The sequence below is a fragment of the Lycium barbarum genome, chromosome 12, assembly GCF_019175385.1.
Source record: "Lycium barbarum isolate Lr01 chromosome 12, ASM1917538v2, whole genome shotgun sequence".
In the NCBI taxonomy this organism is placed as follows: domain Eukaryota; kingdom Viridiplantae; phylum Streptophyta; class Magnoliopsida; order Solanales; family Solanaceae; genus Lycium; species Lycium barbarum.
Genome location: NC_083348.1, coordinates 72,372,788 through 72,388,647, shown reverse-complemented (window position 1 = coordinate 72,388,647; position 15,860 = coordinate 72,372,788). Strand labels below are relative to the sequence as shown.

At 35.2% G+C, this 15,860-nt stretch overlaps 2 protein-coding genes across 2 annotated transcripts; one reads left to right on the top strand and one right to left on the bottom strand.

Moving 5' to 3' along the window:
• The first annotated feature begins 2,649 nt into the window (after positions 1 to 2,649).
• Positions 2,650 to 3,937, top strand: LOC132623114 (dirigent protein 19-like). Its single transcript, XM_060337822.1, has one exon. The coding sequence runs from the start codon at positions 3,003 to 3,005 to the stop codon at positions 3,594 to 3,596; it is 594 nt and encodes a 197-aa protein (XP_060193805.1). The 5' UTR covers positions 2,650 to 3,002; the 3' UTR covers positions 3,597 to 3,937.
• A 186-nt stretch (positions 3,938 to 4,123) lies between these two features.
• LOC132623112 (phosphoinositide phosphatase SAC6-like) lies at positions 4,124 to 15,490 on the bottom strand. Its single transcript, XM_060337821.1, has 21 exons — positions 15,194 to 15,490; positions 14,483 to 14,649; positions 14,305 to 14,388; positions 13,700 to 13,827; positions 13,504 to 13,595; positions 12,210 to 12,267; positions 12,017 to 12,073; positions 11,904 to 11,937; positions 11,706 to 11,786; positions 11,352 to 11,458; positions 10,151 to 10,237; positions 9,964 to 10,041; positions 9,702 to 9,772; positions 9,518 to 9,616; positions 8,606 to 8,705; positions 7,987 to 8,095; positions 7,812 to 7,884; positions 6,965 to 7,058; positions 6,509 to 6,601; positions 5,204 to 5,270; positions 4,124 to 4,755 (listed from the first exon to the last, which is right to left on the bottom strand). Exons 2-21 carry the CDS (start codon positions 14,628 to 14,630, stop codon positions 4,625 to 4,627), a joined length of 1,791 nt encoding a protein of 596 aa, XP_060193804.1. The 5' UTR covers positions 14,631 to 14,649; positions 15,194 to 15,490; the 3' UTR covers positions 4,124 to 4,624.
• Positions 15,491 to 15,860: the final 370 nt, after the last annotated feature.

Here is a 15,860-nt window from a genome sequence, read left to right as displayed (position 1 = left end):
TTATATAAAAGTGACGCTATCGTTAGTAACTATATTTTCTAGTTTGTCATTCTATAGTTCATTCTCCTATAGGACCTATATTCTAGTCTATATATATTCTCTTTTAAGTTTTCTATTCTAACATTTTGGCGAAAATTCGGCAGCACTTCCCCTTATAGGTTCACCTATTCCAAATTTCCAATTGTGCTCCTGTAGACACAGAAATACCAACGACAATATATGGGCATACTTATCCTTCCAATTCCTTCAATTCAATACAATTTGACAATAAGGTCGTATCAACACAATTTCAACTTTAACTTTCCAATCTTTTTGCCATATAGTTCGGAGCAACAACAACTATAATTCTACTTAAAATTAACTATCATGTTTGATTAAAACAGCTCCTACTCACGGCCCAAAACAGCAACATAACATTACTATTTGCAATTTCTTGTGATCAACACATATCTATCAAGTTTACAAGAGCCACAACAACTTGCAATTGTCCAACTCCAACCAAAACAACAACAACACGTTTAGCAACATTGTTTTCATAATCGTAAGAAATTATATTAACAACATACTAATTTCTACAAACAGCCCATAATGACTTCCCTCCAATTTTTAACCATCAATATCCTCATTCTTATTTTAGAACCCATGACAACAACAATCAACATTCCAAATAAATTAGCCCATTCTTTTTACATAAAACAGTCCACGGTTGGACTGTTTTCCCTACTCCCACACATATCATTTCTTTTACATCTTAATTCACATATTTACAATGCAACCAATACACCACAACGTCCATAACAATCAACAATTAAAGCATCACACAAAACAGTCCATTAACTTCCTAAATCAGCTCCTACACGGCTTCAACACAACCACATACAAAATTCCATAATGTTTATTCCTCTCATACACACTACCATATTCAAACCATTCTTAATACATGTACAGGAAATTCAAACATTACTTCACATAAGCCCTTCACACGGCTAACTTCAAATTTCAACAACATTCAATACCAACATGCACCATTTTATACATATTCACAATGCATCCAACTCATTCTAAATGTAAAAGAAATAACCAATTCTTACCTTGAATACTTGGCTCCAATTTGTGTCTTAAATTCTTATACTTGTTCTTGCTTTTCCACCTCTATCTCCTTGTCTTCTCCTTAGAATTTTATTAAGCTACAAACTGATTTTTTTTTTTTTTTTTTTTTGTTAAACCTCAATCTGGCCGTGAGCAGCCATAGATGTCTTCTTGTTGTTCTTGAAAGCTGATTTTCAACAAGTGAAGTTGGAAAATGTCATTTGCACTATGCTTTATTTTATATATGGTTTCCCATCATGCTACACGTACTCCCCCTTATGTTGAGTCATCTTTGCACTTGTTTTTGTTAATTTTCAGATTTTGATTCCTTTATTTTTTTAATTTTTTTTATTCGGGTTGGGCCCACATGTCCCCTTAGGCTTAATTAATTAATTAAGTGATTAAATTTTAATCCCACTTAATAATCTAATCATAGTTAATTTACCCCTAATCTCCAATAATATTTTTTTTTATATCAATAAATTTATAGGCAACTTGTGCATTGAAACAAAATCGGGAGTTAAAAGTCTCTACTTTGTACCTTAAAATAGTCTTGTCTTTAACTTGTCACGTTTAGTTTAAAACGTCCCAATGTATGAAAATATGGGATATAACATCGGGGTTCGAACCTCAACCTCATGGTATTAGGCGAAGGGTAAAAATTAATGACAAACCAATTTGAGAGGCAAAAACTAAAGACCAGTGCCTTTGATGGGTAATCGTGCCAATGATCCCTTGTAACTTTGATGACCGAATTGGGTCATTTGAACTTTTCTCCTGCGAATCCAAACCTCTGCCTTGCGAAATTTCTTTTTCCTTCTTTTTTTTTTTTTTTTTGTTACTGAGTTGGGATTCAAACCCAAAACCTTAGGGTATTAGGTAAAGGGCAAAAATTAAAGACCACCAATTTGAGGGACAAAAATTAAAGACCAGGGCTTTTGAAGGGCAATCCGCACAAAAAAAAAAAAAAAGAGTTACAAGCTGGTTCTGATTGCGGAGGTAATCTTTAGGATATGGGTTCGATATAACCGATTAGTTTTGCCCCAAATCATGTATATATGTGTCAAGAAATTAATTAAATATTTACAAAATTAAATTTAACCTAGTTATTAACACTTAGATCGTCGTCCTAAAATTCAGAACCCACAAAATTCAATTCCTGAATCCACTTCTGGTTCTAAATTGGGCGTCAATGACAATATATGCATTCAGCATTGATTATTCCAAAAGAAGCCAGAAGGAAGTTCAGTATCTGATGGAATTTGAGCAAAATATGATTGGTGTAGTGAGTATTTTTATTAATAAATTTTTTCTCTTCTTCATATTGACCAAGTATTAGGTCCTTCCGTGCCAGCATTGTCTCGACAATGACTAATGATCCAATCATCAGGTACCATGATAGGCAAGGTGGAACAAACTGTTGCCTGTTGACTTCATTTTCTTCATGATAATGACGTTACACCTAAAAGTTACCACTCACGAAAATTCTATGAAACTCTGTCCATCTCAGTCGTCTTGCTTGGAGACTTTGAAACTTCAACTAAAGTGAAGGCAGGAGGACACATTATTTCCATGGCCAAAAGCTCTAGCAAGACTTAAATTTAAAGGTGTCACCTAGCGGTCATGAAGTGAAAATTATGAGAAATCAAGATTCAAATTCTAGCAAACATAAAAAGATAGGTAATCTTTTCCTATTGTTTAAATCTTAGTGAACAGAGTTACCTGATACTTACGTTGGTTGAAGGTCACAGGTACCGAATGGAATAGTCCAAGTGCACACAAACTGGTATGAACATTACTATTATAAAAAAGAAAGAGTTGTTGTAAGATTCATAAAGAAAATAACCTTGCATTCTTTGTCACATATCCTATTTAAAGCCTCCATTAGAACCATATTTCTTTGTTAGATTACAATGGCTCTCTCTGTATGCTACTCTTCTTTTCTGCCTTATCTACTTCTTTTCGTCCTCTTGACTAGTGAGGCTAGCTCAACTAATCACCACCATCACCACCACCATCACCAGCACCACCACCACAATGAACTCAAATCTATCCATTTTACTCTCTTTCAACAGGAAACCATAAATAAAACAGCATATGGTATAGTGAAAGGTGTTGCAGGAGCGGCCATTAGCCAAACCGCAACCCCTTTTGGCACCGTATATGTCTTCCAAGATCCTCTAACTCTAAAAGCCAATTCAAACTCAAAGATAGTAGGGATAGCTGAAGGAACATCGATAACATCCTCATTGGATGGACTGCAGAGCATCTCTATTGCTAAAATCACTTTGAAAATGAAGCATTACAAAGGCTCAATATCAGTTGTGGGAGGCACACACAATACAAAGCCATCTAACCATCCTGTTGTTGGAGGCACTGGTGATTTTCTGTTCGTTCAAGGTTACGTGACATCTTCTCCGGTGGATCTGGCTGGGATGACTGTTACTTATAAGATCCAGTTTCACCTCTATTGGCCTCCCTATGCCATTCCAAGTCATTCCATTTAATGGATTTAAGTCTAGAATTCTACTTTTTTGCAACTATAAGTTTTCTGCTGTTTATCTCAGAAGCCTGTTATTACTTCTCACTTGTTATGTTCCTGCCTTTTAAAACCACATGTTTAGTAATAATTTTGAAGAATTAGGAATAGATGAAGCAGGCCAAGCAAGTGTTTACCCTAAAAATACTTCATCTGGATGCCACAATGTTGTGTTTATCCTAAAAATACCTGATCTGGATGCCACAATAGTGTGTTTACCCTAAAAATAACTCATCTGGATGCCACAATGTTGTGATTTAATTTCTAGTAAATCTAATTCATCAAATTATATTTTTAATTTCTAGTAAATCCAATTCACCAAATTATATTACCTCACTTAGTAGAAACAATATTTCCTTGAATACACATCGTGTGGGCGCACAAAGGTGTGGTCTAATGATCAATGAAGTGAGCGAAAACCATGGCAGACTAGGATTCAGATCCCAACAAAGACAAAAATGTTTGGCGATTATTTCTCATCTACCTAAGCATTGGTGGGTAAATTTACCTGGTGCCTATTTCATGGGAGGTAGAGCAAGTACCCAATAGAGTAGTCGAAGTGCAGGAAAACTGGCCCAAACACCATCCTCGTAAAATAAGTAAGAAAAAAAAAAGTACTTCTTGTAGGATGGCTACATGACATAATATTTCCTGAACTAGCTGCAACCATCAGCTCTTGCCCTCCTTTGGGACGTGAGGTATGCATCAAGGAGAAAGGATCATAAAGGACAAATGAAAGGAGTTCAGACAAGTTAGAGAGTAATAGTAAAGGGTTACCATATCATGTCGAAGTGGAGATTCAATTTCTATAAATATCAATCATTAAATTCGTTTTCAATATACAGATAATCATGTAATAGGACCTTTCAAATGGATGATCAAAAAGAAAGTTGTCAAAAGACATGAAAAGAGCGCAATAACCAAATTTTTACAAAGCATATCAAATATCTGGCAATTTTAGCAACATAGCAACTATCAAACATTCGGAACTCAGAATCAACGCCTTGATTGGTGCAGGCTAGGCCTATTACAGAACATTCGACCATTGGCTCTCACAAAAGCAGCTATGCCCAAACTTATGCTTGCCCAAACCATTGCATATAGCAGACTCCGTAGATCATGTCGAACTATAGACAGGGAAGTATAAAACATGGTACACATGTAAGGTTAAAGAGCATCAAGAGAAATAAAGATCATGAAACAGGCTGTGTCATATCATAATAAACAAAGAGGAAAGGCTAGGTTTGCCATCCACAAGAATTAACATACGCTCATAGATTTTTGACAGAAAGGATCAGGGCAATGTAAATTAGAGGGCAGTATATTATTGCTGATATACTGCAACATACTCGTGGTGCAGCTCAGTTCTTCTTCAATCCTTGTTATGTTGAAGTTAAATTAAAGACAACTTACCTCAATATTAAAATATGATCGAAGAATTATTAGCCCATTATTACCTTATTCCTTTTTGTTTGTTTAAAATAAAGGAATTAAAGGATTTGGATTTTTGAATAGAACTTCAAAGATAATATCGTAGAGCACAATAAGAAAAACATTCAAATTATGCCAGCTCACCTTTCCTTAGCGACAACATAGCAAAGAATAACCCCGTCAATATCAGCGCCAATGCCAGAGGAAATGACTGTAATCATAAGATATTTGTTAGGCAAGTGTAGACCTTAATTATAACAGACAAATCTGAAAGTTAATACTGCACGCTTGAGACAATATTCATGAAAAAGGAAAAAAAAAATGAGATACAAAGAAATAAAAAGAACATCGTGTAGACCCCGGTTAAGGGTGGTCAGACAAAATAGTTGGGGAGTAGATACCACGATGTAAAACAGTAAAACCAGCTCAGGAAGCAGAAAATTTCATCAATTAGCTAATTGGATAAAGATCGAATGAGAAAGCATAGGTTTAGAGCTCTAAGGGATAAAATTCATGCAGGTCTCTGATAAGCAGATGAGCACAGGCTTCCTTCTTTCTTTCTATAGCTATCACTGCTGTATGATCAATATTATTGGCCTAAATCTACTTTGATTGAATGGGGCACAGAACGATTAAGCCAATAAGGAACACACTCTTATTTGTGGCTTAAATAAAGACCTCACACATATGCTTTGGACCAAAGTCACTAACAATGTATTGGTAAAAAGATAAGCTTGTCAATCCTTTGAAGTTACAAAAAAGAATAAGACTGATGGGTCAATAATCAATGGATTAAACAGTGGTCGGTGAACACTTTGGTCTCAAGTCAAAACAAATTTGCAGATGCAATTAAGAGTATTGGTGCATATCCGTGCTGTCCAAATACTGGTAAATTCTAGCTGATAGTGCTCAAAGAAGTTGCATTTCTATCTAATTTCTGTTGGTGGCCGAGGTCACAACTGGCTTGGTGGGAAAAATTGGGAAGGATGCAACTCATTGTACTTGTGGGCCATTGGTTGAGACATAATGCTTAAACACTGTTTTCTGAGTGTCCAACTTAAAATGAAACTAAATTCTTTGACATGTATTTGAAGCTGATGGTGCTTTTACTGATTAGCAATAACAGAAGCATATGTGGGATGGCCTTCTCTGCAGCATTGCAACAATAAAATATCATTCTATCATTCTTTTTCTCTTTTTAGATCTATATAACTTTCTTTTACTAAATTTAGAGATAATTTCAAGTAAACCCATGTTTTGTTCCTGTACCAGGCTTTAAACCGCGTAAAAAGAGGAGGATAGTTAAGAACAGGAAAAATGAACTTCAACTAAACTACTTTATAGAACCCTTGATAGGACACTACCAAAGTCAATATGGTCTAATCATGGGAATCTGATGAATAGGAGAATGTTAAGCTTTATTACAGTAGAATAAGTTATAAGACTCACGGCTTTAGTCTCCATGCCTCCTTTTTGGGATGACTGTTTCATATCTCGAGTGACAGACAGAATATAGTGTCCTTGCAACAAATCAACTGCATCCTTCATGATGTAAAAAGAAGGAAATAAGAATTCAGTGTCCAAATTTGAAATATAGAAGCTCAAAGTTATTGCAGCCAGTTCCAAACTAGATACTGGTAGACATAACAAATTGAACATTCTTAGTGAGAGCATCTGATCACCTGTGTCAACTGAGATAGTAATCATGATACTAGGTTCAGTTAATATATTGCAGATGGGCTTGGACATGTGAAGCTTAGTTCTATTTAAAGAATGGTTTCCAAAATTTCAGCTGGTGGATTAGTATGAAACCAAGTTGCCAGTGACAGAACATAATAAAGCTACCAACTTGATGTGATGTACAAACCTGACTAACAGCTAATTGCTGGTAAGAAGCATCATTACCTGTTTTGTACCGTCAACAAAGTTGTTCAAGTAGTATCGTGTTAGGGCATTACATCCATCAGCGAGAATCCCCTGGGCTGTTCTGTGACCATATCTGCATATCGAACAACAATGTAGATTTTAGTTGGGACAATGATCAGTGAAAGAAAAGCTTGAGGTCATAATATCAAGGTTTAAAGAGTACTGAAGAAAACTAGGTGCACATATAAAAGCCAAATCCCGGAGCTTAGTTCTCCAAAATATCATGCAAAACATATGTTAGCTTTTTAATCTCAAAACAGATATATTTGCAGGACGGAAAGAAGTCTAGACATCCCTGGGAGTTGTTTCTAGGTATTCAAAATTGGGACATCAGGAAATAAGGTGATAGGTGAAAGGTTTACTATCATACTGCCACACAACAGACATATACAGAACAGAGATTTACTTAAATTCTAAACCTCTAAATTCGTATATGCTATATCCATTACTATCCGAGATAAACTATCCATGGAATTATGGAGTTACCATTTAAAGATCCAATTCCAGATTCTTACTCTTGATATGAATGTAATTGCCCAATAATTAGTACCAACATCAGTGATGGTTCTTAACGTCCATTGATTTAGGAACTTCGACAGGGTCCTATGTATTTATATTAATGCACTCTCCAATATTATGTTTTTTATATGAAAATATTTATACATTTTTTCAGATATGGAAATATGAAATACAAGCTAACTTACAAGAATAACTCATGCTGCCAAGAAGATATTACCAAAATGTTAAGTTAGTGGATATTGAAAAGCATTTCAACCCTTCACATAAATACCATCTTTCCACTTGAGCAGAACAATAAAGTTGTTACCTGACAAAATCTCCCTTTAAAGCAGGAGTGCCAGAATACTGGATGCTTATATCATCCCCATGGTTGGCCCACACTGTAAATAGTTTTTAAGGTAAACGAATAAACGGTCTAGGTAAAGAAGCTTAATATCTATCCAGCATAGAATCTTTAACACAGATATCAAAAAAATTCTCACAGAATTTGAAGCTTTCGTCAAGGTTGGGGTGTGAGCTAATAGTTTCTTCAGCATCAAAAGTACCAAGCCTTCTGAGTTGGAATTCAAGCATTTTCCGACCTAGCATACTCTGCAGACAAACATCAACAATTACAACATCTGTAAAGTGTGACAAGAAGTTGAAAACACAAGGACATTTAATTTAGTTGGTACAAGCTCCTCTAGTGATTCAAGTCCCAAGGCTGGATAACTTAAACCCTGATCCATATCTCCTTATGGAAAACTCAAGGACATTTAATTTACAGAGGATACAGATCCCTTTGAAGTTCATCTAACTTATTTTCCCTGAACAGGCAAGTACTAATAGCAGCAAAGCAGCTGCTTCTCAGAGGTCAAACATAAACTGCTAGATAGTATTGTTCTTACCAGATAAACAAGGCAAACTTTTTTAAAAACTGTTCTTCAAACTAAGATCTAAATCCCAATCTACGATTGCCGCCACGCTAAGAGATAGGGGAGATTTTACTCATATGTATCTCTTAAATGGTTATGTTGAGATGTTTAAAATTAGGATTTATCATTTTATTAGTTTCGCTATCCTTATGTTTCAATTAAAGAAAAAGTTTTCAATTTTGTTTACCTGAGTTACATTTGTATGGTCTAAGCAGTCAATGCAGTTGGTCCTCAAAATTCCAAGTTGCAGCTCAACTTTCTCACCTTTCTCGTTTAATAGAAAGTACCTATACCATAAATATAAGAAATCCAAATTTAATGACCAAGGTCAGGTGAAACAACAATTGAATACAACAAGAAACAAAGCTGGTAAAGGATATGTTTCTACTCCTCCATGCTTAATAAAACACCAAATACAAAGAATTACTTTATCATCGATGCAAATTTAGAGTCTCTTAATTGATATTTGATCCACACAGAGGCTCCCTTGTTGTGCCCAATGCCATCCACATGCTCCCTTTTTTCTGCTCTCTCTCTCTCTCTCCTGACTTGTTCTGCTATTTTGTTTTAGTGTTTCAGTTTCGCCCCAATTTTCAAACCAAATAAGAAAACAGCTCTCTCCCTGCTGCCTCTGCATGCGATAGAGGCGTTTGGCATAACTTTTGCTTTGGAGATGTATAACATGAAATGACACATTCTCGTATCACTTATTTGTTTCTAATAGTTCCTTCTATGAGAGTACTTCTTATTCAGTATTAACGTAAAAGTTGTCACAATGACTTCAAGTAGATTCAAGTGCACGGCATGGTTTATTTGTCCTCCAGAAAGAATAAAGAGCAAATATAACAGTTAAAATTCTATATAATTAACCCACCATACCGTCACAATTTACACACCAAACCTAGCCCAATAGCTACTGGCCAGAATGGGTCCTTATCTTCCTCTCCAGGTAGATGAGATTCAGATTAGGAGCATATTGTCATGTTATCCCACATTACTTGCGACTAATAAGGGGGTAAACAAAACTGAAACTGTATACAAGATAGTATAAATATGTGTGTGTGTGTGTGTGTGTAGCTCCACTCGGGAAAGGATATACCTATTTTTTATGAAGAAATCCTCAATTTGATCATAGAGGATGGAAAGACGCTCAAAATGAACATGTCCACATATGTGGTGAAAATCAAAGTGCAAGTATCTGCAAAGGTCATAAGATATAAGAATGGAGTGTGATACTTACAGATTCAAATGATTTACCACAAGGAAGAAACCTAGAAACCCACCTCACATCATCAGCAGCAATATGCTGCATTGCATTTGCGAACTTTTCACTTAAGCGTCCTTCTCCTCCATGCTGATAAGAGTATTGAGAAAAAAGTCAAAGGACGAACAGATGAAATTTTCTAGATATATCCATGCAAATATACATAGTATGTTTTTCATACATATCACATTGAAAGATCAAGGATGAGACTGCCTCCGAGGTATCATTACATACACACACAGAGTAGTCTGGGAGAACAAGAATGAACTGAAATATTATACCTTATTGACGAGATCAATTGATAGAACATTTCCGTACTTTTTTCTCAGATCCAGGTAGTGTCTCTCAACAACTCTAGGCTGCAGAATGTTACACAACAAAGTCATTAAGAGTGAAGGACACATTAAGAAGGACACATTAAGTGTGTTAAGCAGTCAAGAACTAAAAAGGCAGAGGTTGCTACTCAACTGCTTCTATAATTCTCACTATCTCAAACTTGGGCTTATATGTCAAATCAACAATCTGATTCCACAGTAATGGGATTGACCCTCTGACCTACAAAGGCAATAACTTTAATGAAATTACAAAATGCCTCAACAAACGTGAAAATGAAGATATTTGCTTAGATCTATCACATACAGTATGAAGCATTCCAATAAGTGATATATCAGCAAATCTCAAGCATTCATTTAAGATTATAATTTCCCAACCTTTACTTTCACTGCTAGCCAAAGGATTCTTCCTTTACCGTACAGAGATAACTTTGATCATATAGATAGTCATTATCATATTGGACAGCAAAGGAACCTTTTATGCTCCTCACTGTACAACTCCACAGATTCTGAATCCAGTCAAATTAAACTCAGGAAACATACCAAAATAAAGAATCTCATCCTGGACCACACAGAAAACAAAACCCTTCTACATTTCTTATTAAACATGTAAAGAATAGGTGACTGGAAACCTGTAAAGAGAATGTTAAAGAGATAATTCACACACGCACGCAAAAACAAAAACTGGTTATGCGAAGATTATCTACTGCTTCCATAGTACAAATGCTACTTTATCTTGTTCGATCATTCAATAATTTCCTCATGACAGGGTCAGCTATACACCTGTAGGAAATAACTAATGAAAATCCTAGCAAATGGAAGATGTGTTATTGTCAGGCAGAGAGTTAAGCTTTATTTCCTTTGCCACACCAAAAATGTACAGTGCATCTGAGAGGTCCTGTATTGAGAATTGAACTGTCTTTTATCAGTAAGCTCATGAGATAACTTTTATATGTCAAATAAATAATGCAGATAAGCAGGATTTCTAGAATGGTCTGAACACCAAAAACTATCTTGATAATTGATTTAATTATTGCTTTATTCTGATGACATCCTGTTCTCCTAACTAGTATTCTCGATTCCTTCTAATCAACCCCTTCTTCTATCACCAAAAGAGAGGGAAACACACACAACTTGCACTCGGAGAAAGTAGAACAAAAGTTACTAGAATTTTTAGTTAAGACATTTTATCACAACAATATCAATTCAACATCAAATTCTAATATAACAGAATTTTAAGTATCCCCCTCAGTGATCTGCATATGTATAAGGGTATTCGTGAGCGGCAAAATTGTTGTTGTATAAACAAGTCATAATCAAACTTTGAACAAATGTACCTGAACAAATGATGCTGTATACCCTTTCAACTGGATAATTTGTTCACTTTCCACAAAATTTGCAACAAATCCATCAGAATCAGCCCCTCTTCTCCACATTCGAGTGCCTACATTAATGTAAGTAACCAAGAGAATAGGTTAAGAGTAAGTAAATAAAATAAACTGAAGACTTGAGTAACAAGTTGCAATATGGAATCTAATTAATTTGCATTCATTTCATATACAAGTTAATGAAAATGGATGGTTCTACAGAAAACACATAACACTATTTGCGACATCGTCCATTACGATCATGCTTAGTCAAATTGCAGATTTAAAGAGAAAAAAAAAACAAGAAGAAGAAACAAGAAATACCAGCTCTCCTGTTGCACCTCCTTGCAATTAGCGTAACATCAATAATGTCTTTTCCAATTGCAGCTTGAAAATTGTGAAAACCTTAAGATATGTTAAGGCATACATCAAAAGAGAACAATAATAGCTCCCATCACGCCGGAGTTGAAGTAGCTATACTACTTGGAAAAATCTATGTATTTAACTGAGTTGCAAGGATACTGCCTTGGACAACAGGAAGCAAGAACGGGTCAAGCTGTAAATGCAAGGCATAACAAATGAGTCAAAACCCTAATGAGAGAATAAAACGAACCCAAAGCACATAGATACCTCACCTTGTTATCTATCAGCTGTTCCATCATATAGTTGTTCCAAACAAATCGAGGGTCTGCCTGCGTAACAGAAATTAAAGCAATCTTTGAGATTACAGTTGCTTGTCAACCGACTAAGATATAACAAAAGCAAGAAAGCTACTGCATGTACTAGATGAATATAGGCAATCAGAGCTATGCCATCTAAAACACTTACTTGTCTCCAGAGAGGAAGCATCTTGGATTCATCACCCAAATCATGCAGTCGCTGAGCACTGCAGTGTGAACCATAAGTTTCTTACTGTTAAGCACTGCACTTGATATCTTAACAATCAGATGAAAGATAATCAGCAATATGAATGTGTCAAGTAAATTCCTTGTGGGCTGCAGAAGTAACACTTCCAAATTGAAAATAATGATACTTTATACTTAAAAAACTCCTAACTCAAAGAATTCACCTTCAAAAATGGTACCCTAAATAGGTCCAATGATGATGAGAAAAAAAATTCAGGGGTTAAATGATATGAGATCAACATAGAGGTGTTCAAACAAGTAACCTGGTATAGACTAACCAATACCCTCCAAAAGAACAAAAGGCTAAAGTCCTAAACTTCATACATTGAGAATATATACTTATGTAGAAAATGGATTGTGTGCCTAGCCGAACATTTAAAAAAAAAAAAAACTCTTAAGAGTTTATTCTACAAGGACAATTGGTAAAGTTACAGACTGATGCTGCGTAGAATTTGTTAGTCACAAGGCTCAAAGGTGGAGGAAGTGTGGGATAATATGTTAATTCCTTCTGAAGTTTGAAATGGAAGTGGTCAGAAGAATAGGTTTTAGCTCTGAGAACTTTCTTTACTTTGCTTTGCTTTTTTTTTTTTTTTTTGCTCCTACTAACACTCTGATGGAATACTCTCATTTCAAATTTAAAACATAGGATGCAGCTCAGCATATAACAAGATAGAAATGCATATCAAAGGTCATCATTAATTCTTATCTTTTACTTTTACTTGTATCACAGGTATCCTTGTTGAAATTCAGTAAAATGAAAATACTGTACAGGTCACCAGACCTGCGCTGTAATATCTCCTCATCGCTAAATTTCATCATTCGTGAACTGATGAAGAGATAACACATTGGATCCCGAAATAAGACATTCAAGTAACAGTTAAGTGTTCTAAAACTCATCCAGCATGACAAGCAATATGCCCTATAGCAGATATCCAACTTTAAGTATAACTGCATCTCAAAGCATAGGATAAACAAATAAGCGTCAGCTATCAGGGAGAAGACTTTGAAGACTTAAAATTTATGTATATGCTACTGCTGTTAAGCTCGGGATACCATCTCCTCCATGATACCAAATAAATTTTTCCATACTAAGTCAATAGGTAGTTCTTAATTGACATAAAGAGCAAGGCTGCTAGTTAAGTTCCAACCATACCCCAAGACAAGGAAAAAGAAAAAATTCAACATATAGAAAGTGTAAAGTTGAGAAGACAATTCACCTCAATGTTATATTGACATCATAAGAGAAGTACAGACCAGGAGTCCTCTCTGCAACATTAAGTAGTGCAGAAAACTGAGCTTCCATGTTTTTCTGTCAAAAGCCAAATCTATGTCATAGGAACAGAAATAGAAAACACTACCATGTGATTGGGAAGAAACAGGGATAGGAAAGTAAATTGGAAATCAGGGACCTACCTGTTCAGCAGTAGAATTCTTGAGAGAGTGATCGCAAGGAAAAAATTTCATCGATGAAACTTTAAAGATAGGGTGCCCGAAGTAAGATCCAACACATTCACGATCTGTTATGACCAGTACATATGAACCTGAATGCAGGAGTGGCACACACTAGATCAGAGCAAGCTTTTATTGATACCATCAAATGCATAATTACTATTTCTCTTTCAACTCCATTCTACCATGTTGTGTCTTTTCATTCTTCTCTGATATAGAGATAATATCCAAAAAAAAAAAAATGTTTTTCAATAACTTGGTAAACTTTTTTGTCTTAAGTTTTATAGTCCTGCTTTTGCTCTACAGCTGGAGATGTAAGATAACCATCAAATGCATAATTGAGCAAGACCAAGACAATGGTATATTCTCCGTATTTATTGTGTGTGATTATTTTATGGAACAAAATCTGCAAGAGAATGATCAACAAAACGGTACACTCTTGAGTCTTGACATGTACAATAGACAAATTTTTTGATAATGTAAGATTTATTGAATGTCAGAGAGCCGACCTGCTATTGAAATATAAATAAAAAAAACATGATCTTTTAGTTCTTCCTAAAATTACTTACCAGCCAGAAGCTTTAGTATGCCTATAACACCAAATATTTTCTGAATTTTCGGAACACGAACCGAACTGCATTCTGGAACCTCATCTAACATAGAGAAAACACACCAGAAATAAAATATCATTAGCTTAAATAATAGTTTTAAGTGCAGAAGAAAATCAAGAACAGGAAAAGAAGCAACCTATTAGTTTCACAGACCCATCAACGCGACTGATTTCCAAGCACGAACCGCAGGATCCATCAGTAGGCTCAACAACATACTGATCTGGAAATTCCCAAAGTCGCATCCTTGTATAAAGTTTCTGTGAAGGATCTCCCTTCTCCATCATTATTAAAATGCGACTGACACTGAAACACAAAGTTGATTACCAAACCATTTTCGCGGATCAATTTAAGCGGGATGTACAAAATATGATTTATACCAACACAAGAATTCAAAAAGATGGGTGACAGTGCCACAAATACTAGTAAACTCTGATACAAGTTATAGAGAAGTGTAGTTAGGTAACTAACACAAAAAAATAATGCAGCTGCAAACTCAAAAGAGATTATATGTTGGGGTTACATTACGTCCAAAGTACTTTCTTTCTTAGGATAGCATTAAACTAATTGCCTTTAGTAGTTTCTTGAATCTCCATTCTGTTGGACTGAAAATCATATAATGAGAGAGAAAACATTAAAGCTTTTCTTCTTTCTATTGGATAGATATTCAAGAACAACTAAATCCAGGCTTCCCAATCAAATATTTCACACATTGAACCCTGTTTTAGAAAACAAGATCGTTATCTCAAGAAACGTATCTAAAACATTCTTGACATGGAGATTCTTGAAAAGTTATTCATCAAGAAATCCCATGTTACAGATGATTAAAGAAAGTGAAAAATTGAAGTACCTGAGAAAAAAGTTTGCCTGAAAAAACGAAAAGGAAAAGGGAAGTAGTAAATAAATCTACAGGTCAAGGGAGGCTTAGCCTAATCCAACACGAAAGAAGGATCAAGAATTGTAACAATGGAAGAGGAAAAGATAGAAAACTTTTAATTGGCTTTTCAGTCTTCACTATTCTTTGGGCGCAAAAAAACACAAATGCCAGTAAAGGAGTGAGATATAACGGCCAATTCGGGTACAATTAACGGACTACCGAACTATGCCTTAGATGTCGGCCTATAATAGTGCATGTCACTTTCTTGTATAGGATTTAGATTTAGAATATATATAATGTTAGAAGACAATAGTGAAAAAGTTTATATGTTAATGCCAAGTACGAATATTTCATGTCTATCTCCTTGTTATAGGGATTCACACAAATGTCATTTTTTATGCCACCGTTTAGATTTTGAAGCCTGTATTAAAAGTTGTGAAAATATAACACCCGAAAATTACCCTTCCATACCACGTTAGACTAGAGTATACTGTTTGCTCATATATTATCCAACTTTAGAGACAAAACATTAAATTGTCTTCTAACGTTCGCAATTACTTATAAAATTTTAGACTGTTGTCTAACGCTCAAGAAGACACATAAAATTACTAGTATTTGATGTTGAAGGAAAGAGTGTTTA

Excerpts from the sequence above, each read along its gene's own strand:
- LOC132623114 (XM_060337822.1), top strand. The coding sequence starts at position 3,003 with ATGGCTCTCTCTGTATGCTACTCTTCTTTTCTGCCTTATCTACTTCTT.
- LOC132623112 (XM_060337821.1), bottom strand. The coding sequence starts at position 14,630 with ATGATGGAGAAGGGAGATCCTTCACAGAAACTTTATACAAGGATGCGA. Across the intron at positions 11,938-12,016 it reads AACAGCTGATAGATAACAAG|CTTGACCCGTTCTTGCTTCC; the intron begins GTGAGGTATCTA and ends TTGCATTTACAG. Across the intron at positions 7,059-7,811 it reads TTAAAGGGAGATTTTGTCAG|ATATGGTCACAGAACAGCCC; the intron begins GTAACAACTTTA and ends TTCGATATGCAG.